Raw genomic sequence first — 26760 nt, 5'->3', positions numbered from 1 at the left:
TATGAAAGTTATAGATGGCATCTTTTTCAACACAAGCTGTTTCATCTACATTGAAAATCTGTTGTTTAGTGTAGTCACCTTCACCAGTTTTCCTAACTAGATCTTTTGGACAATTTTCTAAAGCTTCTATATCCACATTTGCTAATTCACTTTGTACTTTTATGTTACAGAGATGACTTCTTTCCTTAAACCTTATGAACCAACCTTTGCTAGCTTCCAACGTTTCTCCTGAAGTTTCCTTACCTTTCTCAGCCTCCACAGAGTTGAAGAGAGGTAGAGCCTTGCTCTGGACTTGGATTTGTCTTAAGTGAATGTCATGGTTGTTTTGATCATATATGAAGGCCACTAACTAACTAAAACTATATCGGCAATAAGGTGGTTTGTTTTCTTATTATTTTTGTGATCACTGGTGTAGCACTTTTAATTGCTCTCAATAACTTTTTCTCACATTTACAACTTAGATATCTTTCATCCTTTCAGCCTATCTTGACTTTCAACATGCCTTTCTCGCTAAGCTTAATCGTATATAGCTTTTGGTTTAGATGAGAGATATGCAACTCTTCCATTCACTGGAACATTTAGAGGCCATTGTTAGGTTACTATTTGTCTACTTTCAATATTGTTGTGTCTCAGGGAATAGGGATGCCTGAGGAGACGAAGAGAGACAGTTGGTGCAGCCGTCAGAATATCCACAACATATATCGACTAAGTTTGCCATCTTTTATGGGCATGGTTTGTGGTTCCCCAAACTAATCACAATAGTAATCTCCAAGATCACTGATTGCCATAACAAATTCAAGGGGTCTTCAAAAGAATCATGGAAAATATGTACAATGAAAACACTACACTTGGGTTTCAAAAATTTTGCACTAAAACAAGCTAGCTTATTATAACATGTCTGAATAGAATCTAATTTGATGCACAAAGAACAATAAGGTATCTGTTTTTAAAAAGCCCCTATCAGAGCCACATAAATATTGCTAAAATGGAACCAAGAACACACATAAAATTTGTGATGAAACTTGTTTGGAAGAATGATGAAATCACTGATACTTTATGAAAAGTTTATAGGCACAGTGTCCCAAAGGAATTAGCAGTTTAGAAAAAAACAGAACTCAATTTTACAAAGGGATAAGAAAATGTTGAAGATGAAGCCTGCAGTAGCTGACTAGCCACATCAATTTGTAAGGAAAAAAAAAATTCATCTTGTTTGTGCCTTAATTGAAAAGAACTGAGACAGCAGAACAAGAGCCAACACCTCAGACATCCTAACTGGTTTGACTTGCACAACTGTGACTTAGAAATGAAGGTTGAGTAAAGTTTTTTCTAGATGGGTGCCAAAACTGTTGTGTCCAGATCAGCTGTAGACAAGAGCAGAGCTTTCAATGGAAATTTTAAATAAGTGGGGTCACGATCCTGAGGCATTTATTTGAAGAATTACAGAAGAAGGTAAAACATGGATTTACCAGTATAATCCTGAAGACAATGCATAATCAAAGCAATGGCTACCAAGAGGTAGAAGTGTTACAGTCAAAGCAAAAGTGGACCAGTCATGAACAAAGGTTCTCACAACAGGTTTTGAGGATGCTCAAGTGATTTTTCTTGTTGACTTCCTGGAGGGCCAAACAATGATAACCTAGGCTTACTATGAGAGTATTTTGAGAAAGTTGTCCAAAGTTTTAACAGCAAACTCAAAGGAAAGCTTCTCCAGAGAGTCTCCATCATGACAGTGTTCTTGCTCATTGCTCTCATCAAACTAGGACAATTTTGGGGAGAGTTTCAATGGAAAATCATCTTACAATCTTCATTTGGCTGCTTCTGACATCTTTTTGCTTCCCACTCTCAAAATATTTTTAAAGGACACCAATTTTTCTTCTTTTAATAATGAGAAGATGACAGCATTGATATAGTTAAATTCCTAAGATCCTCAGGTCTTTAGGGATGGACTAAATGGCTAGTATCATCACCTATAAAAGTGTCTTGAACTTGATGGAGCTTATGTTGAGAAATAAAGTTTATATTTTGTGTTTTTTACTTTTTAATTGCATTTTTCAACAAACTTTGTTTTAATCTCCCCATATTTTACTAATAATGAAAAGGTTTGCAAATCAATAAATGTGATTCACCACATAGAACTAAAAACAAAAACTACATGATGATCTCAATAGATACAGCAAACACTTCTGATAAAATTCAACACCTCTTCATGTTAGAAACTCTCAATACACTAGGTATTGAAGGAACATATCTCAAAATAATAAGAGCCATCTATGAAAAACCCACGGGCGACATCATATTAAATGGGCAAAAGCTGGAAACATTCCCCTTGAAAACCAACACAAGATAATGATGCCCTCTCCACTACTCCTGTTCAGCATGGTATTGGAAGTCCTGGCCAGAGCAATCAGGCAAGATAAAGAAATATAGTGCATCTACTTGGGGAGGCTGCGGTGGGAAGATCACCTAGGGTGAGGAGTTCCAGACCAGCCTGGCCAAATGGCAAAACCCTGTCTTTACTAAAAATACGAAAATTAGCCGATGTAGTGGTGGGTGCCTGTAGTCCCAGCTACCTGAGGGGCTGAGGCAGGAGAATCACTTGAACCTGGGAGGCAGGGGTTGCAGTGAGTCAAGATCATGCCACTGCACTCCAGCCTGGGTGACGGAGTGAGACTCCGTAACAAAAAAACAAACAAAAGGCCGGGCGCGGTGGCTCACGCCTGTAATCCCAGCACTTTGGGAGGCCGAGACGGGCGGATCACGAGGTCAGGAGATTCAGACCATCCTGGCTAACACAGTGAAACCCTGTCTCTACTAAAAATTACAAAAAACTAGCCAGGCGAGGTGGTGGGTGCCTGTAGTCCCAGCTACTCGGGAGGCTGAGGCAGGAGAATGGTGTGAACCCAGGAGGGCGGAGCTTGCAGTGAGCTGAGATCTGGCCACTGCACTCCAGCCTGGGCGACAGCGAGACTCCATCTCAAAAAAGAAAAACAAAAACAAACAAAAAAACACAACAAAACAACAACAACAACAACAAAACAATGAAAATAAAAGAAATATACGGCATCCAAATAGGAAGAGAAAAAGTCAGACTCTGTTTGCAGACAACGTGATTCTATATCCCCATAGTCTTGACCCAAAAGCTCTTTCAGCTGATAAACAACTTCAACAAAGTTTCAGGATACAAAATCAGCGTACGAAAATCACTAGCATTTCTGTATACCAATAACAGTCAAGCTGAGAGCCAAATCAGGAATGTAATCCCATTCACAATTGCCACAAAAAGAATAAAATTCCTAGGAATACAGCTAAAAAGGGAAGTGAAGGACTTCTACAAGGAGAACTACAAACTACTGCTCAAAGAAATCCTAGATGACACAAACAAATAGAAAAACATTCCATACTCATGGATAGGAAGAATCAGTATCATTAAAATGGCCACACTGCCCAAAGCAATGTATACATTCAGTGCTATTCCTCTTAAACTACCAATGACATTCTTCACATACTTAGGAAAAAAAAAAAACTATTTTAAACTGTATATGGAACCAAACAAGAGCCAAATAGCCAAGCCAATTTTAGGAAAAAGAACAAAGCTGGAGACATCATGGTACCTGACTTTGAACTATACTACAAGGGTACAGAACAAAAACAGCATGATACTAGTATAAAAACAGACACATACACCAACAGAACAGAATAGAGAACCCGAAACGTTGCCAACCACCTACAACCATCTGATCTTTCACAAAGCCAATAAAAGCAAGCAATAGGAAAAGGACTCCCTTTTTAATAAATGGTGCTGGGATCCCTGATTAGCCATATGCAGAAGATTGAAACTGAACTCGTTCCTTACACAATATACAAAAATCAACTCAAGATAGATTAAAGACTTTAAAGCCTAAAACTATAAAAACTCTGGAAGATAACCTACAAAATACCGTTCTGAGCATAGGACCTGGTAAAGATTTCATGATGAAGATGCCAAAAGCAATTGCATCAAAAATAAAATTTGACAAATGGGTCCTAATTAGAGAGCTTCTGCGCCCCCCCCGAAAAAAAAAAAAAAAAAAAAAACACTATCAACAGAGTAAACAGATACATAGAATGGGAGGAAATATTTGCAAACTATGTATGAAAAAATGTCAAATATCCAAAATCTATACGGAACTTAAATCAACAAGCAAAAAAAAAACCAAACATGATAAAAAATGGACAAAGGACAAGAACAGACAATTTTCAAAGGAAAACACACACATGGCCAGCAAGCATATGCAAAAATGTTCAACATTACTAATCATTAGAGAAATGCAAACCAAAAGCACAATGAGATACCATCTCATACCGGTTAGAATGGCTGTTTATTAAAAAGTCAAAAAATTACAGATGCTGTGCTGACAAGTCTGTGGAGAAAAGAGAATGCTTATCGTCTGCTCATGGAAATATAAATTAGTTCAGTCATTATGGAAAAGCACTTTGGTGATGTTTCAAAGAACTTAAAACAGAATTACCATTTGACCCAGCAATCCCATTACTGAGTATATACCTGAAGAATATAAATCGTTCTACCATAAAAACACATACTCGCATATGTTCATCACAGCACTATTCACAAGAGCAAAGACATGGAATCAACCTAAACGCCCATCATTCGTAGACTGGATAAAGAAAATGTGGTACATATACACCATGGAATACGGTGCAGCCATATAAAAGAATGAGTCATGTTCTTTGAAGGAATATGGATGGAGCTGGAGGCCATTATCCTTTGCAAACACACAGAGAAGCAGAAAACCAAATACCTCATGTTCTCACCTACAAGTGGGAACTAAACTTTGAGTAGATACTGACACAAAGAAGGGAACAACAGACAGTGGGGTCTACTTGAGGGTGGAGGGTGGGAGGAGGGTGAGGACTGAGAAGCTATCAGCTGCTGTGCTTATTACCTCGATGACAAAATAATCTGTGTACACCAAATTGCCATGACACGCAATTGACCTGTATAACCAACCTGCACAGGTATGCCTGAACCTAATATAAAAGTTTAAAAAAAGAAATAAATCGATTTGTCACCATGTTAATATACTTAAGGATAAAAAACAGTGATCATCTAGGTGCAGAAAAAAAAGCATTTGAAACAAAGGGAAAAGTTTGAAATACTGTGAGAATTTGCAAAATGTGACATAGAGACACAAAGTGAGCACAGGCTGTTGGAAAAATGAGACTGACAGATTTGCAGGACACAGAATTGCAACAAACTTTCAATTTGTAAAACATGCAGTGTCTGCGAAGTGCAATAAAGTGAAGACCGATAAAACCGGATATGCCTGTATGTTTTGTCGTTTGAAATAGGATTTAAATCAATGATGGATCCAGCAGTTAGCACTTGTCCTGCTTAGTCCCTATCGCGACTAACTCTCATAGCCTCACTCTCACCAGAACCAATTCGAAGGAAAAACATCAGCCCTGTTTTTCACAGCAACAAAAGTGGAAATTCATGCAATTATGTGCAGGAATGCAGATGAAGCAGAGACCCTACACACCACTTCCCTTTCCTCTATAACCTGGGTACCAAGTGGCTTTCCTGCCCTTTGAAGACGTGACTCCGGGATTCCTATTGTGTAGTACAAATTTAGCCTGATACTCACACAAGATTATTTATGTTGCTCAAATTAAAGCACTTTCCTTGTACAGGCTCACAGCCTATTATTTGCCCCCCTCAGCCTAGTGTCTCTGGAAATGTGCTGCCCTTAAAATGTAAATCTATTTTAGGGGGTTTTGGGGGATAGTCTCTTTCTGTTTCCCAGACTGGAGTGCAGTGGCATGATCTTGGCTCACTGCAATCTCCGCCTCCTGGGCTCAAGTGATCCTCCCGCCTCAGTCTCCCAAGTAGCTGCAACTACAGGCACACATCACCACACTCAGCTATTTTCTTTAAATTTTTGTAGGGAACAGGGTTTTGCTGTCTTGCCCAGTCTGGTCTCTAACTGCTAAACTCAAATGATCTACCTGTCTTGACCTCCCAAAATGCTGGGGTTACAGACGTGAACCACGGCACCCAACCTGAGGTGAATCTTAAGACCAAATTTCTTAGAACGACTCGGTTGGCTTGCTTCACCTGGAGTCTCCAAGAAATCCCGCCGTTACGGCTTAGCCTACAGACTCGTAATCCTTTCCTGGATGCTGTAGTTATTTTCGTGTTCTACTTCTTACTCACATCCTGCTTAATCCATGCCAAAGTAAAATATTTGACCCTCAAGTATTGTAAGGACCTATATAAAGGAATTTTAATGTGAATTATTTAGCAAAATGACCCATTTCCTAATGATGTTTTGTATAATTCTGCATTTTTATTTCCTAGAAAGCCCAAAAGACAAGTAAACTTCTTTGCATACAAATATTCAGTTTCTGTGTACAATATTTTCCCAAAAACTTCATGATTTACAACAAAATTTATTTGTCCCCTATAAAATGATTATCTGTTCTATTATAAAACATCTTCCACCTCAAACTCTTTCCTGTTACATTCTCACTTAATCCTGTTATCCAGTACATTACCTGCACCTAGAAATACTATTTCTGCATCAAAAAGATATGTACTTTATCAATCACAGAGCGTAAGCTAATGAACTATTATTATTATTATTAATGTATTAAAACATCTAATAGGCCCTTTGTAAATACTTGTGTCATTTTTAAATAAAAATCTAAGCCTTTAAAGTAGGTGTTTTAGGGACAAAGTCATTTTCAGAAAAGGGATTTTCAATGTGTTCAAATCACAACATAGCAAGTATGGCAGCTTAACTCCACCTATAAATTAGAGAAGAAGCTTGTATTTTTAAGTTTATATGCCCTGAAGTATGCTATTTCTCCTTTGCAAATAAAAACACACAACGTAAGTGAAAAAAGAAAACGTATTAGTCTGCTTGGGCTGTCAGAACAGAATACCGTAGATAACATAGCTTAAATTATAGACATTTATTTCCTCACAGTTCTGGACATTAAAAGCCCATGATCAAGCCTGGGGCAGGATTGGTTTCCCTGAGGCTTCTCTTTGGCTTGCAGATGGCCACCTCCTCATTGTGACTTCGTGAGGCAGTTTCTGTGTGAGCACTGAGCTCCTAGTGTCTTCATCTCTTCCTATAGGGCACCAGTCCTACCAAGTTAGGATTCTGCCCTTGTGACCTAATTTAACCTGAATTACCTCTATACAGCCTCTCTCTTTAAATACAGTCACGCTGGGGTTTAGGACTTCAACATGCAAATATTGGAGTGACACAATTCAGTACATAATAGGAAGGCATCAAGCACTGATCCTGTGTCTGTGGGCAGGATCTCTGCAGCACACGGCTGGAACTGTTTCAGAATGAATTCAGTTTTCTTTGTCTATCTTTCTGTAACTTTGTTCTTAAAGAGGGCCTGGATCGCACCATAAATAAATTTGATGCACTCTGATGTTTTTATAGTTATGAGAACAATTTCACTTTTCTTTATGGCTAGTATTGTGTATTTACATTCTAGTGATGTTCTTTTACATTATGTCTCATGAAATAATAAAAATTACCAGAATAATGCAGTTTAAATAGACAATAACCAATGGTGATGGGATCAATGACAAACAGGATGACCTGGGCAATCACTTCTAATATTCTTTGACAAATAATCACCATCGAAGTATTTGTAAGAACTGTTAAGTATAAAGTAAGAGAAAAAGTAAGAGAAACATCCTGAATCACAAAATAGAGTCTATTGGTTTATATATTTAAGAATTACAATTCCAACAGATGGCTTCAGGCGTAGCAGGATCCAGGTGTTCAAAGTAAATCATTCGGACTCAGTCTCACTCTTTCTCTCTTTCTCGTTAGATATGTTATATTTGTTGTAAAGTCAGCTCTTGCTGTGTGGCATTATCTTAACATCTAGCCATGGCCGAGAAAGAATGCCACATTTTTTCCTTCAAAATAACTTTTTCCATCTCTACTTTTGAACCTGAGCTTTCCCCTTGACAAGCTGTTGTGTGTAGAGATAAGATATACTCATTGCCTAACCCGGAGAGATAAATACCAAATGGTGGATAAGGCAAGATTTCCTTTAAGAATCTCAGAATGCAGGGTCCAGGGCACTAAAAAGTGGATCAAACTCACTAACTTATTCAATCATATTTAGAAATAGCCTTGCTGATTGCTTATTCAGCAGTGATGTATTAGTTAAATTATTCCATAATGCGAATGATTTGTAGCTCTCTAAGTGATCACATGTATTCTAGTATTGTTCTACAAGTTGGGCTCAGGATATGGTGAACATCAGAATGACCGTGAGGCTTTTATCATATAAAGATGCCTGGATATGACATACAGATACTCTGATTTCAGGGAGTTTGTGCTGTGGCCTCGATACATGTGATTCCCAAAAGTTCTCCTTGGGGATTCTGAAGCACAAAGTTGTTGAGAAACTGTTATTTAATATATGATACTTTTGTCCTCCCATCACCTATTTCCCATCTTTAGGCCAGAAATCTGAATTTCTAAGAAATAATAGTATCACTAATACCTACAATATGTAGAATGAACCAGACACTCTGAAAAGCACTTTCTATACCTCCTTTACTTAATCCCCACAAGGAATCTGTCACTCTGATGTCTTCCCCTTGAGGATTTAGAACCATTAAGTAAACTGTGCAAAATTACACCTATGGCCAGGTGCAGTGGTTTATGTCTGTAATCCCAGTACTTTGGGAGGCCAAAGTAAGCAAATCGCTTGAGCTCAGGAGTTGGAGACCAGCCTAGACTACATGGTGAAATCCCATGTCTTCAAAAAATACAGAACTATCTCCTCTTGACTCTGTCCCAGGATCTCCAAAATACTTGTCTCTCTGACTCTAGGAGTAACACAATCTGTCATGTTATTTTTCTAGAGAAATTTTCAAAAGAAATTTAACTCAGTTTCTGCAGGTATCTGACATTTGGGTTGTACATTTCATTGCTAAGTATCTCAGTAAGGTAATTATCTTAAATAAAGAATCAGTTATTTTCTTAAAGGAATTTTGCCATGTTGTGAGAACTTCCAGGTCAAAAGTGCAACCAGATATTTTTAAATTTCTGTGTTACATTTGCATCTCAAATATCATAACTTCCATTGTTATGGAATTTAACCTAATCCATAATAGACTCTATTTTGTGATTCATAACCTAATCCATTGGTTAGGATTTAACCTAAATCCTAATTCCAATAAACGATACAAAAAAGAAATCATGACTATGAGTAAAAAATAGGATAATAACTGTTATGCTCCTCAAAAGTCATTTCTAACTTCAGTTATTTCTTTCCAATGAGTAGTGGTAATTGACACATGCAAAGAAGACCTTACATATTCCCTGACTTTTCAAGTTTAAATGGTGTCTTTCCAACAGTGATTAATAGATTCATGGTATCTTTACTCTAACTTTTAAGGGTTGACTTGTATATGGAACACTTTAAATAATTTGTTCAGGGTTCTGGTATGGCTCTGTCAACATTGCTGTGAAAGTTTTCTTCTTTAAATAAACTATATTTCAAAAATAAAGAAAAAACACTTATCATAAATAGCTAATACATAGTCATGTGTACACCACTTGGACCTTTGAAATGTTCACATTTACCGTCTTGACTACAAGTATTTGTTTTTTAAGAAATATAATTTCGGCTGGGTGCAGGGGCTCCTACCTGTAATGGTATCACCTTGGGGGGCCAAGGCAGGAGGATCACTTGAGCTTAGGAGTTTGAGACTAGTCTGTGCAACGTAGTAAGACCCCTTCTCTACAAAAAATGTTTAAATTAGTTGGACGTGGTGGCATACGCCTGTAATCCCAGCTACTTGGGAGGCTGAGGCAGGAGGATCACTTGAGCCCAGGAGTTTGAGGCCGCAGTGAGCTATCATTGCACCATAACACTTCAATCTGGGAGGCACAGGGACACCTTGTCTCTAAAGAAAAATTTTTAAAAATGTTTAAGAGAAATATAATGTTATGAACAGAGTTGAAGTTCTAGTATGTCTACCTGTCTTCCTTTCCAGGGTAAACCTTCATCCTGGAGTTTGTTTCCTTCCATTCATGCTTTTGTGCATTTGCTATATATGTATGTACTATTCTTATGTCCCGGTTCTTTCCTAAAGAAAGGATTGGAACTTCTCTGAAACTAGATAACTCACTGTCATAGAAATGTAAATAACTGGGACATAAGAATAGTGAGATTGCCTTTAAAAAGTTAAACTATAGAATGAACATTCAATGAATCAGCAGAGATATGTCACATCATTTAACCTGACTGAATGTATTAACATATATAAAGAAAAATGTGTTAACAAAAGATCACTGGCCAGTCCCAGAAGCAAAATCTCACTGCTAGGTCTCATTGTAAATTAATAAATTAATTAAACTAAGAGTTCACTGCCAGTGATTTGGCTTCCCATGCAGATTGCCCAAGGGGAGAAAATGGCCTTGTCAAGCAGATTCAAATATTCCAGTTTTTGAGGCAATTACATTTCTCATTGTAAATTGAATTGACATTTAGTCCCAAGATTCTGTTTAACATTAGTCTGCCTCTAAGAGATAGATCTGCTCACTGAGCTGACAAAATCAGATTTTCCAATGTCTCAGGCTTCTCTGATCAGAGCCTCCCACCAAACCCTCATATTTGCAGAGGCTCTCGGTAGCCAGCCATATGCATTTTTTCCATAAAAACACTCATGTTTATGCCAGTTAAATCAGTCTTTCCTTCATGATTTTTCTGTTTCTACACATAGAAACTATATTCTATTCCCTCTAAAGACTTATGAAATATTAAATTCTGTTTCTTCTATGATTTGATATTTTAAGCATTTGCCAATTTAATCTCACTGGGTAATGCAATTCATGTATCAAGAGAAGCTCACCATTCATTCATTTACTCATTCATGCCATAACTCTTCATCAAGTGACTACTAAGTGACAACTTGCATTTTGTCAGATGCTGAAAAGATGACCGTAAGGGGTTTCTTTCAGTCTAATGGGGAAAACAAACAAGTTTCCTGTGGTTTGGTACAGCATCTGTAATAGTGCTATAAAGTAACCAATCTCAATCCAGATTGAGAGTGTAGAAATGAGAGGGGAAGTGGGAAGGGAAGAAGGAACATTTCAGACAGGAACCAAAGCCCCAGGAATAAAGGAGAGTGAGACTTACTTGAAAAATGTGAGTAGTTATGTAACTAAAGTAAAAAGACAAAGCAATGCAGGTAAGGAGAATTTCTCAAGGGTTAGATTGGAAAGGTGAACAGAGATTAATCATGACCTTATTTATTCCACAAGTCACTTGGCAAGAGTATTCTCATGAAGTCCTCTATCATTCTAGTCTACTATGTTTGTAATTCTATCAGGGATTCCCCAACTTGTTCTATAAAGAAACAGCAAATATTTGCATAAAAGCAGCAAGATTATTAAAATATCTTTTATGGAATGGACTTAATATATTTTGTCTGCTCAAAACTGTTTCAACATGGAGATGCCTCCCCATTCTCACTCTGGGAATGCCATGTTCATGCAAGTGACACTGCCTGTTTGTCCAGTCCACAGATGGGCATGTGGCCCAAACTAGGCCATTGAAAAACTTCCCTGGATATTTTAGAATCTATCACTAAGAAATAGGCTGTAAAATATCAAGTTAGGTGAGTGTTAGAACTGTCAGTCTGCCCCTGAGAAAGAGACAGTAACTGTCATCGAGAAAGAAACTGTAAAACATAAACTTAGGAGCTGTTAACAGACATGTTCTATCAAGTGAACAGGAGAGCAAAGATATCTAGCTTGCCACAACAAAAAGAAGAAGTAAGCAACCTACAGAAAGAAGCCTGGGTACAAGTTGGAGCCTCCTAAGCAGATTCGGGTCTTGGGTCGGCTATTCCAGATTCCTAACTATAATCTTATCCTTGGGTTCTATGAAACATCCAATGATCCTTAAAATACAGTATTATTTTGGTTTTGATGTAAGTTACTTTAGTTTCTGTTTTTTCACCAATTAAGAAGTAATAATACAGGGATTCGTTGTTTAGGCACATAGTCAATGCTTATCTGTGTTTATTTGATTTGGATCTAGAAAATGTCTACACAAATAAAGTTAAGAGGAAACAGCTATCCAGAAACACACACACACACACACACACACACACACACACGTGTGTCTTCTGAAATCTTTATATACAAGAAAAAAATACCCAAATGGAAAAAAAAAAGCCCTATCTGACTAAATATATTAGCTTGATGCCAAAGAAACCATAGACATGTTTTACATATCTATGACAATGAGTTAGCTAGTTTCAGAGAAGTTTCGATCCTTCAGTCTTACAGAGAAAATGCTATGATCAAGGTTCATGACAAAACAAACTTTTCTACATCACCAAAACAGAGCAGTTGAATGGCAGGTGAAGCCAACTCTCAAATGAGTCTACTGACATATTCAGACACTCTTCCTCTGTATTACTTCAGAGATGGTCAAGGATCAGCAATGTGTGGTCACCTATTAACAGTTGATTTATAATTGAACAATATTTCAGGTGACAGATATGGATCAGCATACCCAAACATATTTGGCCCTGAAGAATTTGAATACAGGTACCTACCCCCCCTCAGGATCCTTTGAGCATAGGGAATTTGGTAGAAATTTACAGTCAGCCATTCTCTTTGCAATAAATGAGATCAAAGGATTGTATCAGCAGCACCATCTGTTTCTGATACAATATGTCTCCTCTTCTAAATATATACTGCAATCATCTAGGTTAGTGGTTCTCAAAGTGTGGTCCCTGGACCAACAGCATTAGCTATTGGGAGCTTGTTCTGCTACATTTTATTGTTTGAGAACCACTGCTCCGGGACAAGCATGGCTCATTCATGACATTTTGGAAGGAATAAGAGGTAAACAATGGACAGTGAGAATGCTTACATACACTTGTTTGGACAACAGGACAATGATGCTTATATAATCAAATGTTCGAATATGCCTGAAATTTCATAGCATGCATGCATGATAAATATATTATGTTTAGATGTATTTGACTTGTATAAAAATAAACATTTGGATATCACACTAGTTAATAAAACATGACTCTAATATGTAAAGACTTCTCACAATCCATTCTTGGATTTTTCTTTCTCATTTTCTTTAGGCAATTACAAGAAATGATCGGGCCACTCAGGAATTTTACTAGTAAATGAAAGCTGAGATACCATAAAAACAAATTATTTTCATTTTTAAAAACGGTTTTAACTTATGCTTATTAAGTGAAGAAGGGCTTATCCACTCAGGCATGCTTACACTAATTCCGTATTTAGCACTGAATTATATTTTGGAAGAATCAAGAGAATAAATATAAGTGTATATATATAGTAACATGCCACCTTTTATGTTTCTGCATGGCTCAGGTCACTTAGTTTCATTACAGGAAATTGTCAGTAATCTAATAATTTTAAATGTTATTAAATTACTGTTAACACAGTAATAAGCATAAGTTAAAAACATTTGTTGGAATGATAATCCAATAACTTTTAATGTTATTAGATTACCATTCTAACAAAATGAATTCAAATTGGAGAAAAAAAAGTTACTGAATATTTCTTCAATTTATTAAGCTCCAAAAAGCCATACCCTAAAACTCTGTTTTCATATTAGAGAGATATTTTTGTTATAAACATTACATCTTGCTTTTTAATAATATAACATTCCTCAAACTTATATTTGAAAAGATATGTTTTGTTTAAATAGACTTACATTAATTTGTTTTATGATTATTAGAAAATATTGTTATTTTTATCTGGTATTAACTAAATTTTAAAAAACATTTTTTGTCTCTGCCTTTCATTCTGTTCTTTAACCAAATAATTTTCTAAACAAATACTTAGCAGAATAATACAGGCTGTTTAAAAGAATTTTCATACACCAAGTGAATTGCTCTTGTAATATTTGTTGTACTATTTTATTTAATCTGTCCCTAGGTCAAAGTGCATATATATTGGTTTTTAAAAATAGAAAAGAGCCATTTCATATTTATATAAATCTTTCTGTAGGAGGATCAAGAGTTTACAAAAGTTTATTGTACACATGGTCATTTTGATTAGACGCTATAGAACAAAATTACTTTCATAATTGTAAACAAAGTTTATTTCTTTGTTTTTACTATTTGAATCATTTCTCAAAATTCACAAAATTGTCTGATTTTTCATCTCGTTAATATTTTTTTCTGTAAAAGAAAAACACAAAAACTTTGGTACAGAATCCAGGAACCTCACTACAAGGAAAGTCTTTGCTATTTCTAAATGAATGTTGTCACTATAGCTCCCTTGTTTCCCTTGGTAAAAGATATGAAGTTTGGTCACCTATTTTTGTGTTTGTGATATTCTAAAATATCTGCTCCCCGACCTCCTACACCATTGAAAATCTCTGCATTATATGTTCATAAGTTTGTATGTTTTCATGTCAAGAAAATAATGAACCATTTAGTTATAATTTTTCAATGGTATGAAAGATCTATATGACAGTAAACTTGTATCTGTTAAAATTGAAAGTCGTTGGAATATAATCTTTGAAGTGTCCTCATATGTATATAACTTACATGTAAGGCAGATTGGATTTTGCTCTTCAACTGTTAAAACTGCAATATTTGCAGTTAAACTCTTTACCAATAGGTGGTGCTAGAAAGTTTAATATTTATTGCAGTAGTTTAACTTACTGGAAAAATGTGCTAAAATGTTTTTCTGTGTGTTGTAAAAAGGTGCTATAAAGCAGTGTGTACATAATTAGTCCTTGCTTGTCTGAATTTTTTTTTTTTTTAACAGCCTCATTTAAGAAAGTTCGACTGGTCGGTGGGAGCGGCCCTCACGAGGGGAGAGTGGAGATACTCCACAGCGGCCAGTGGGGTACAATTTGTGACGATCGCTGGGAAGTGCGTGTTGGACAGGTCATCTGTAGGAGTTTGGGATACCCGGGTGTTCAAGCCGTGCACAAGGCAGCTCATTTTGGACAAGGTAATTGAAAGAAAATCTTGTGGGGTTTGTTGTCGTTGTTGTTCCTGCTGTTTGAGATCAGTCTCATTCTGTCGCCCAGGATGCAATGCAGTGGCGCGATCTCGGCTCACTGCAACCTCTGCCTCCCGGGTTCAAGCAATTCTCCTCCCTCAGCGTCCCTAGTAGCTGGGACTACAGGTGCCCGCCACCACGCCCGGCTCATTTTTTGTATTTTTAGTAGAGACGGGGTTTCACCACGTTCGCCAGGATGGTCTCGATCTCCTGACCACGTAATCTGCGTGCCTCGGCCACCTACAGTGCGGGATTACAGGCGTGAGCCACCGATGCTTGGTCAGAAAGTTTTGTTTTTAAAAAAATGAAATGCAGGCATTTTCTAATGACACAGAACAAAGTAGTGACAGGAACATAGTCTAGGCTGGGTACAGTGGCTCACACTTACAGTCCCAGCACTTTGGGAGGCTGAAGCGGAAAGATCACTAGAATAAATGAGTTCAAGACCAGCGTGGACAGCATAGTAAGAGCCTATCTCCACCAATTTAAAAAAAAAAAAAAAAAAAAAAAAAAAGCCAGGCATGATAGCATGCACCTGCAGTCCTCACAGAGGCTGAGGTGGGAGGGTCGCTTGGGCTCAGGAGTTCCAGGTTACATGAGCTATGGTCATGCTGCTGCACTGCAGCCTGGGTGACAGAGCAAGGCCTGTCTCTGAAAAACAAATTTTTACAGAAAACTAGAAAAAGGTAAGATGAACTTCTCGAATGCCTAGAAGATATTACCAAGTGCTAATATACTATGATTTATTGAGTAATGACTATGTGCCAGGCATTGTGTTAAATACCTGCATAGTAATAACAATAGGTCACAATTACATCCTTTACTATTTTACCTAAAATGATTTTCATATTAGGCCGGGCATGGTGGCTCATACCTGTTATCCCAGCACTTTGGGGTGCTGAGGTGGGTGGATCACTTGAGGTCAGGAATTTGAGACCAGCCTGGCCAACATAGTGAAACCCCATCTCTACTAAAAATACAAAAATTAGCCAGGCATGGTGGTGCACGCCTGTAATCCCAGCTACTTGGGAGGCTGAGGCAGGAGAATCGCTTGAACCCAGGAGGTGGAGGTTGCAGTGAGCCAAGCTGTACTCCACCATGGGTGACAGAGTGATATTCTGTCTCAAAAAATATATATTATTATTATCATATTAGGTTTAAGAGATGGATTTAAGGTTCTAGAGTCTTCAGATCCCAGAAGGATAATTTAATTTTATGAAGAGAGGAGATGTCAGAAAACAGAGTGGTAATGTGCAGAACTTCTGTAGCCAGGTTCAGCCCCTGGCCCCAGTTTTTAACTTGCACCCTAAAGGTTTACATAGAAGAAACAAAGGAAATAAACAGCTTCAAATAGATCTCTGGAGTTTCCAAATTTTCTGTCCCTGTCCCCTATTTAGAACATTTTTCCCAGGTTGAAAAGTGTGGGTTTGAAATCATTCTTGCACCTATAAAATTTATCTCCAAAAGTAAAACAGTAAGATATTTTCAAGGTCAACAGCTAGATATTTGCTTTTGTTTTGTTTTTCTTTTTTGTTGTTTTAGAGAAGAGGAAAAAGAAAAAAAAAATCCTCAACTCTTCATCCCTAGAGAATTGAATGATGCCCTCAGTTATTTAACAAGACTGAGCTCCTAATTTGAGTTTCCACACTGTCTTTTGTTTTGTTTTTGTTTTTGTTTTTTTGATTTTGGAGACAGGTCTCCCTCTATCACCTAGGATGGAGTGCAGGGCGCAGTCTCGGCTCACTGCAACCTCTGCCTCCTGGGTTCAAGTGATTCTCCCTCCTCAGGCCCCTGAGAAGCTGTGACTGCCGGCATGCACCACCATGCCTGGCTAGTTTTTATATTTTTGGTGGCTATGGGGTTTCATCATGTTGACCAGGCTAGTCTCAAACTCCTTGGCTCAAACTATCTACCCACCTTGGCTTCCCAAAGTGCTGGGATTACAGTTGTGAGCCACCACACCCAGCCCACGTTTCCAAATTGTTTTGTGGGAACAGAATCCATTTCTATGATAACTAACATTCACAGAATGAAAGACCATTTATTTTAAATACATAATCACATAAAACATTTCAAGTGACTATTACCATCTATGAAGGGGACACCCAGAGTTCTAACAGAGGACATAACGATTATTATCCATGTTCTTAGTCACCTGGTAAATGACTGAAGATTCTTCAGCTTTAGAAATAAAAGCATGTGGATGTTTTAGATTCTCAAGATGTGCTTTTGTTGACAAATGAAGTATAAAAATTGCCAGTTATTTAGATAATATAATAAATGCAGACAAGCTCAGTATAAAAAAAGAAAAGTACCCTAAAATACCACTAGTCTGGATGAATTATTTTGATGCTTACATTATGCAGGATTTGACAACTCTGCCTTTAGCATTGTTTCTTTAAGACAGTGGTTCCCAACCTTTTTGGCACCATGGACCAGATTTATGGAAGACAATTTTTCTCTGGACCAGGGATGGGAGAAAGTTTGGGGATGATTCAAGCACATGACATTTATTGTGCACATTATTTCTGTGATTATTATACTGTAATATATAATGAAATGATTATATAAGTCATGTGATGTAGATTATACCACTCACTATGTGGAATCAGTGGGAGCTCTGAGCTTGCTTTCCTGTAACTAGACGGTCCCATCTGGGACTTATGGGAGACAGTGACACCCGAAGTGTGTTGCTTATGTTCAGTCTACTCCATAATCTCATTTTGGTTGCTGTTACTACAGAAAACCCTGCTTCACTAAGATAAGATGTTGGAAATGGAAGCAGCGTTTTCAGTGCTTTTGTGGCAGTTTCAGGATATTCTGCTTTAAAACTTTAATCCAGAAGGTATGGAGATTTGAAGTTGTCTCAAACATACTTTTAAAGGCACCAAATGCAGCTGTACAACTGAAGTACATCAACTCACTTTCCACTCTAAAGCCTGCCCTCAGATGCAGCTTGTCACTTGCCACTCACTGACAAGGTTTTGATATGAGTCTGCAAGCAATTGATTTATTATTGCCTCTGTGCCGTCACACTTCTCTGCTAATGTTAATCTTCATTTGCAGCCACTCCCCAGCTCTAGCATCACGGCTGCAGCCCCACCTCAGATCATCAGACATTAGATTCTCATAAGGAGCATGCAACCTACATCCCTCACATGTGTAATTGACAATACGGTTTGTGTTCCTATGAGAAGCTAATGCTGCCACTCATCTGACAGGAGGCGGCACTCAGGCAGTGATGTGAGTGATAGGGGGCGGCTGTAAATACAGATGAAGCTTTGTTCGCTCGCCTGCTGCTCACTTCCTGCTGTGCAGCCCTGTTTCTAACAGGCCATGGACCACTACTGGTCCATGGTCTGTGGGCTGGGGACCCTTGCTTTAAGAAACTAGCCCAGTAGTACAGCGGTTGAGGTGAGCCTTTTTCGTGGAGAGCACGAAATCAAATGAAGAGCAACAGTAGTAGTATACGTACTTTAATTCAAGGAAAACTAGTAAGTGCTGGCAAAATACAACCTGTGGTATGGAAGTGAACAAGACATCATCTGTAGCTTTATTTTTTCTCTGAGCATGAAGCTTTGCCGTGGACTTCAAAGATATTTTTCCACCGTAGTTACAAACATAGGTGAGAAACACATAGTTGGAAGACTATTGCCCTAAAATTGCATTAACTTTAAGGCTTAGTCTCACGAGTAAAATAGTATTTTCCTCAAAGCTTTTATTCATTCCTACTTATATCTCCATAAGATAGGGATTTCTGATCTAAAAATCAGAAAGAAAGGTAAAGGAAAAAAGGTAAGAAAGGAAGACAATAGGTATATTGAGATACTAAGAAGAGAATTTTTTTTTTTAAGTTTAAATAAGAATACAATGACAGAGTTTAGTCTCATGTGAAATTTACTTGACTATGTGAAGATAAGTCTCTCAAGTTTTCTTGACATAATTTTGTCTAAATTTTCAGGAGGCTGTTTGTTTATGGTAGTTGGTGATTCTGTACATTGTCCCAGAGTTTTATTATCATCAAACAATCCTTTTACATTTTTCAGCATCTAGTGAAGCAAACTGGAAAGATTAGGAGTTTTCTAACTTAAAACATTGCAAGTTTAAACTTTAGCTGTGGTTACTGTGTTTCAGAATTTCAATTTCCTTTCCAATAAAGTGAGAATAACACCGATCTGGTGGATTTGTCTTGAAGTCTAAGTTAACTAGCATATGGAAAGCACCACTACAAAATCTGACTCACAATGTTGTGTTGCGCAATACTGAAGGAGATCACTCCTAGCAGCAATACAAACTGTATAATCACACATTTATTTGCTATTATCTTTGAAAGAGTCAGATCACTATTACATTGTGTATTGACATCAGTGATATTCCAAGGATAACTCAAAGTAGATATCCCACTAATATGACTTAGATTTTGCTTGTTTGTTTGTTTTATAGACAGGGTCTTACTCTGTCACCTAGGCTGGTGTACAATGGTACAATCACAGCTTAATGCAGCCTCAAACTCCTGCACACTCACATGATCCTCCCACCTTCACCTCCAGAGTTTCTTGGGACCACAGGCATGCACCACATACCTGGCTAATTTTTTTTTTTAATCTTAATTTCTTATCGAGACAGGGCCTTGCTATGTTGCTCAGGTTCATTTAAAACTCCTAGCCTCAAGCAATCCTTCTGCCTCAGCCTCCCAAAGTACTGGAATGACAGGTGTGAGCCACTGCACCTGGTTTGACTTAGCTCTTGTTTCCACTCCCTGCCTAAAGTTCAGTACCAAACAACTAAAGAATAATTATGCGAATTTTAAAATAATAAAGCAAAATGAGCTGAGAGAAAAAAATAGAACCAATATTATTTGCTCTGAAGAAAATGATTTGAAAAGTAAGTTTTATGATCTACTTCGCTGGACATTGTATTTCAAGAGACAGGCTTACATTATTAACTGATTGGGGATTTGACATGGCTAACGAGGTTTTTATGGAAAGCTGTTTAAAACATTCCTCATTTTTTCACTCCTTCACCTTAAATTTACAGTTTCACTGTAAGAGAAAAAGAAAAAAGCAATTTTGAATGCAGAGCAGAGACAAGAGACTTAGAAAAATGAGTGGATGAGTAAAGAAGTGAAAGAGAAACATGCATTAATGTTTTAATTATTTATCATTCTCTTAGGAAAGTGAGAAGAATCAGGTTCATATCATATTGTACGTAATTACCAAAATTGAAACAAAAAGGAAAACAAGTTTTATTTATTTATTTATTTATTGAGATGGAGTTTTGCTCTTTTTGCCCAGGCTGGAGTGCAGTGGCGCAATCTCTGCTCACTGCAACCTCTGCCTCCCAGGTTCAAGCGATTCTCCTACCTCAGCCTCCCAAGGAGCTGGGATTACAGGCATGCTCCACCACACCCAGCTAATTTTTTGTGTATTTAGTAGAGACGGGGTTTCTCCATGGTGATCAGGCTGGTCTCGAACTCCTGACCTCACGAGATCTGCCCACCTCGGCCTCCCAGAGTGCTGGGATTACAGGAATGAGCCACCGTGCCCAGCCAGAAAACAACTTAAATGAATCCTCTTTATATAATCCCTCATTGCAGAAACAATATAATTTTTGGACAGTCTCCACATATTTTTTTTCTAGTTTTAAATAGCAAACCTGGCTTCGCAGATAGAATCCTTGTTAGTGTTAAGAACAATTAGTTTTGCAGTTGCCAGTAAAATGACTTACAGTAATAAAGTTTCAAGCATGCTCCTTTAAATAGGTTCTTTCATTTGGATGCACCTTTTTTCTAATCAGCCAAAACAAGTTTAATTAAGTAAGCACTGAGGGGCATCTACTGTTCATCAATGCACAGGGCAGCGAAAGGAGAGTGAGTACTTTTGGCCCTGTATCCAGGCTTTCCAAGCTCTTGTGCCTGTGGTCTCCCTGCAGCAAACTTGGATGAGCTTTATCAGGCAACAGTGGTACCTCCAAGAATTTGCTCCAGGTATATCTGAGCCTGTGTGGATGCTGGTGAAGGAAGTAAGATCTGGAGTAACTATTGCATCCTCTCCTGAGTTTAGAGTGCTGAAATTCCAAACCTGAAAACAGAAACAAAAGTAACATCTAAACATAAATGCCATTTAGAAGTTATTCTTAGCTAACTTTTCTTTGCTTTTTTATTACCACTATCATATACCATAATCAATTTTCTATGTGAAATTTTCAAAAAAAAAAAAAAAACATAAGCGTAAACAGAAGGCAATCAAAAAATACAACTCTATACCTCTGAACTATCCTTTGGGAGTAAAACTAATCTCAAAGATAAATAAATATATCAAAGGGTCACAAGTCAAATTTTTACATACTGCTCTTTGTGCGTCGAATGTTTTAAAATGTAAATGTTTGAATGTCAAATATTATGGAAAGTAATATAGGGCCGGTCCATAGAGCTGGGTAATTATAGAAAAATAGCTTTTTTTTTTCCATAGAGAAAATAAGTAGGGCTAGCAGAGGTCACCAAACTTGTACACATTTACGTAGTCATTATGTTGGTTGTGGGTGCATGGGGGTGGGAAGAAGGGTCAAGATTCATGCCTTAACCTGGCTCTCATACCATGCTTTCTCCGCCAGATGGAACATCCTTCCAAGTCCTTTATACTTAAGAACTTCATTTCCAAAGAGCTTGCTTCTTCAGAATCTTAGAATCATGAAATATTAAAGGTAGACAAAGTCTTAAAGCTATGATACCCTTACCCCTGTATTCTGCATATCATAAAATTGAGGAAAAATAAGTGGTTTCTCTATAAGCACAAAACTAGAATCCAAACTATATGCACTATTTACCCATTCATCTCTACTTTGATTCCCACAGTGTTTTCAACTTTAATTCACAATGTTTTTCTCAAAGCAGACACTGTTCACAAAACACTTCCCAACCAGGCTTAAAAGTGATAGAAATTTATGTCACTCAGCCATGACTAGATATAATGAAAATACACATTCAGACACTTTTAACTATTAATGATATTTGCTCCCCCATTTATCTATTCAGCAGCTGATCTCAAATCTCATCATTTTATAATATATCTGGGTGAGGTATGAAACTGATTATCTTTTATTTTTCATAGAAATGCTGGTAAGATTAAAGATACCCAAATACCCCAAAGAAATATCAGTATCTTTCCTTTTTTATAGAGGTTAAGAGGATGCCAGGCTCAGTGGCTCACCCCTGTAATCCCAGCACATTGGGAGGCTGAGGTGGGTGGATCCCAAGGTCAAGAGATCAAGACCATCCTGGCCAGCATGGTGAAACCCCGTCTCTACTAAAAATACAAGAATTAGCTGGGCATGGTGGTGCACACCTGTAATCCCAGCTACTCAGGAGGTTGAGGCAGGAGAATCATTTGAACCCAGGAGGCGGAGGTTGCAGTGAGCGGAGATCACGCCATTGGTCTACAGCCTGAGCGACGGAGGGAGGCTCTGTCTCAAAAAAAAAAAAAAAAGGATATATATATATCTTTTACATATATATAAAATCAATATCATATATCATATATATAAAATCAATATCAATCCCTACAACCCTCAAATTATAAAGGAAATCATAGATGTATATATGGCTAGGTATATAGGTGGAAAGATGAGAGAGAGAGAAAGAGAGAGAGGAAGAGGATTAGAGACTAAAAACATATCTAAGAAACACACATACCTTTTGTACAGCTTTCCACTGACTAGAAATAATAGTTCAGAGGCACAAAGAAAATAATAACAATGACAGCCCCAACAACGAAAATCCTTGAGTAACAGTTATTAGCTAAAGAAATAAAAACAAATTTGTTTTTTATCTCATTGGTTTATACAAGGATAAAATTTTATGAATTTTATACTATCTCTGCATTAATTTTTTAATGCAGAAAACAATTTGGAATGAGATGGAAAATATGTATTAAATAATTTTTTCCCCTGGGCTCAATAGTCTTGAATATATTAATGTAAAAATAAAACAACAAATCTTTGGAAATTACTTCTATAATTCTCTCTAGACATCTGTGTAACCAATACATATCACTAAGCTTTAAGTGTCATGATGTTCTGTTGCCTAGATCTATTCTTTGTAATTTTGAGAAAGTCATACACTCTTTCTGAGTCTCAGTTTATGTATATATGAAATGGAGATAATTACCATTATTTAACAAGGTTATTATAAAAAGTAAATTTAGAAATGTATGTGAAAAGACCTAGCATATTACCTTATACACAAGCGCTTAAAAAAATTTCACGGTGTCTGAAACTTTTCCACATAGCAAAAGACAGAGATACCAAATTCCACAATACATTTGTCACATCCGTGTGTCCTCAGAGGAAAAATAACCGGAATAAGAATCAGAGGCTCTAGATACGGTATTTGCTCTGGCATGATTGCATATGTGATCTCAGTTGCTTCACCTACCTAGAAGATAAGCCCTCCCAGGAAGTCAGTCCACAAGAGTGTGGACTTTGGTCTTGTTCACTCATGTAGGCACTCAAAGCAGATTTGCTAAATAAGTAAGTCTAACAATGAAGGAGGTTGCAGTAAGTCATTGATTAAAGGCAGTGGCTCAGGGTAGACATGGGGTGGGAATGCTATGTGACTTTGAGCACACACAGTTCCTTATCCTCGCTGATTTTCAGTTTCCTAAACAGTAAAATGACACAATAATGGCATTCAGTTTTTGAAATTTATTTGAGGATTCCATGGAATAATACATCAAATGTGTAAGTGTTTCCTACCACATAAAATTCTTAAAAGAGTGGACTTAAATTTTCATTATTACGACCACAACCTTGGTATTCTAACATTCATGAATTCCCTTACCACAGTTTCTAAAAACATGTGCTTACATGTCAGCACATTAATCAACTAAATAATGTTTTTCCTTTGCTGTTCATGTTGGGATGACCTTGCTGGTGCTGTAGACATTTGGAGAATTCCCACTCTCAATTTCCTTTTCCTGGATTGTACAAATTCTGCACTGCTGAAATCTAAATTCACTGACTAGACCTACAAAATATAATGCGAAAGCATCACAGTAGCCCAGGTTCAGAATTCATGGAGCCATTCTCACACTCTCCAAATTATGAGAGAGCCATGGCTTTCACCAAAAGTTTAATTTCTGTTTGTTTATACAATTTATAAATGACAATAAATATAATAGACACAATTTACAAATGTCTCAGTACTTTGGCTTCCTCCTATATTAACATGGGAATCGTCTTACTATTTGCGCAATTGTTTGTATTTGCATGTATTTTTAAGTAGCCCTTTGAGGCTTTCAAAAAGTTTTTAAAGACTTTATATACTTAAAAGGAAACACAGATATACAAACAAATATACATATACAAACATACTCACACATACAATCACAAACACAAAAGGGAACATGCCATGCCTAGTAAGATTAATTTGGGAACTAAAAAGTATCCCTGGCAAGGTTTCTGATTTTAAGATCATATTCCTTTACTCTTTTCCTTCTTCTGCCTTAAAATTTGAAGTCAAAAAAGCTCAATACTGTTATAAACACCTCACAAAATACTTGGGCTCTCCAACTTACTATTACCACTCTCATAATTGATAAGCTCATGAAAATCTTTGCTCTGTCATTTTCTTGCTGTTTGTTTGTGCTTGCAATTAGTAACATTCTTAATCCATGGTTTCCTTACAGGATGGTTTGTAGGCCCTTGGCTGATTAGATTAGTTCTACTTTAATTAAAAATAGATAATGTATTTGATAAACCAGGCACACATAAATTGAAATACATGGGAAGATAAGAAAAGGAGGAAGATGCTTCGATTAAGTTTTCCTTTTTCCAGTTTATCTTACATACAAATATACCCCTAAGATCTTTTGACATACATATACACTTGGATCATCAGGTTATTACATACACCCATGATTATTAAGGCTGAAACTTTCTTCTTTATTTTTAGATTAATAATAAAACTAATTTGTCAAATTCTTTAAAAAAATTCTTAATCTCTACTTTCACAGAACTGTGTAGGTACCTTTGTTATAGCTCTTGTTACTTTGCATTTTAGTAGTTTACAGGTTAACAGTATAAGTGTTCTGAAGCAGGAGATTAATGTTTGATTCCTACTAGAGAACACAGAACTTGCATACAGAAAATAATAGACACTTTTTTTGTGTAATTAGTGAAGGAATTAATGGCTTTGCCCCACACAAACAGAAACACTGAACTCTAAATTTACTAATGCAGTTGCACCTCATTATTGCAGGTACTGGTCCAATATGGCTGAATGAAGTGTATTGTTTTGGGAGAGAATCATCTATTGAAGAATGTAAAATTCGACAATGGGGGACAAGAGCCTGTTCACATTCTGAAGATGCTGGAGTCACTTGCACTTTATAATGCATCATATTTTCATTCACAACTATGAAATCGCTGCTCAAAAATGATTTTATTACCTTCTTCCTGTAAAATCCATTTAATGAATATTTAAGAGATTAAGAATATTGCCCAAATAATATTTTCAAATTACAGGATTAACATATTGAAAACCTTCATACTTACCATTTGTATCTATATTTAAACCATTTTAACTTCTATAGGTTTTTAAATGGAATTTTCTAATATAATGATTTATATGTTGAATTGAACATATTGAAGTTTATAGCTTCTAGATTACAAAGGCCAAGTGTAATAGAAATGCATAAGAATAATTGACTCCAATTCATAATACATTCACCAGGAGATTACAATTTTTTGCTCTTCTTGTCTTTGTAATCTATTTAGTTGATTTTAATTACTTTCTGAATAATAGAAGGATTCAGAAGATATCTTTTGTGCCTAGACTGCAAAATCTCCAATCCACACATATTATTTTAAAAGAAGGATGTTATCCAACTATTAAGATATCTCAGTGTGCAGTAACTTGTGTGTTAGACATCAATGTTAATGATATGTCTTGGCCATGATGGACTAGGGAGCTTATTTTTCTTGTCATGTATTGACAACTGCTTAATTGAATCATGAAGTAAATTGAAAGCAGAACATATGAGAAAACTGACCATCATAATATTTGTCCAGATAATTGGTGGATCAAAAATGCCACTTGTTAACAGGAAGCTTAGTTTGTTATGTGTTTTAAATTGAATAATTAGCTTGTTACAATTCTAGGACATGGTGTTTAAAATGTAAAGCTCATTACTCCATTTTAACAAACAGAATGCAAACATTTTGAGTGCAGAAGAAAGAGAAATTTCAGTTTTTTGGAGTCTTTTATGAAGTCAGTCAACATTTACAACCGGGGGTTGGGGGAGGGCCTCTTTAGTCCTAAAGGGACAATAATTCGGAGCATGCCCCAAAAAGTAGCTTAGCAAGTTTTTGTTGGTAGTCAACCCATCCCCAGGGCCACAGTGTAGAGTGTGAAAAGCTACCCTGAAAACAGTAATTCTACCCTGAAAGTGACTGTCTGCAGAAAGACCAATAGTTGATATTAAAGCCCAAATGAATTCAACCTCAGCCCTGAAAATAACAGAATTCTTCAAGTTTCCTATGACCAATTCACAAAAAAAATGTAACTGTAAACTAGTACTATTATAGAATTACTCTACTGTTCTTTCTTTAATAGTGGCAAATGAAAGCATAAGCTTAAACACTCTTTCATATTCTGAAGTCTCACCACACACAGTAACCAAGTGGTAGATTC

The 26760-nt window shown here is 36.9% G+C and overlaps 1 protein-coding gene across 2 annotated transcripts in view; it reads left to right on the top strand.

The window, feature by feature from the left end:
* Positions 1–26109, top strand: part of MSR1 (macrophage scavenger receptor 1) — an 83825-nt gene extending 57716 nt beyond the window's left edge. For both annotated transcript variants that reach the window (XM_025394517.1, XM_025394516.1), the window contains exons 9-10: positions 14832–15020; positions 25327–26109. In XM_025394517.1, coding sequence (XP_025250302.1) covers positions 14832–15020; positions 25327–25460 — 323 coding nt within the window. In that variant the 3' untranslated portion in view covers positions 25461–26109. The remainder of the gene's footprint in view (positions 1–14831; positions 15021–25326) is intronic.
* Positions 26110–26760: the final 651 nt, after the last annotated feature.

This window comes from Theropithecus gelada, chromosome 8 (genome assembly GCF_003255815.1).
Source record: "Theropithecus gelada isolate Dixy chromosome 8, Tgel_1.0, whole genome shotgun sequence".
NCBI lineage: Eukaryota > Metazoa > Chordata > Mammalia > Primates > Cercopithecidae > Theropithecus > Theropithecus gelada.
This window is presented reverse-complemented; position numbering and strand designations above follow the sequence as displayed.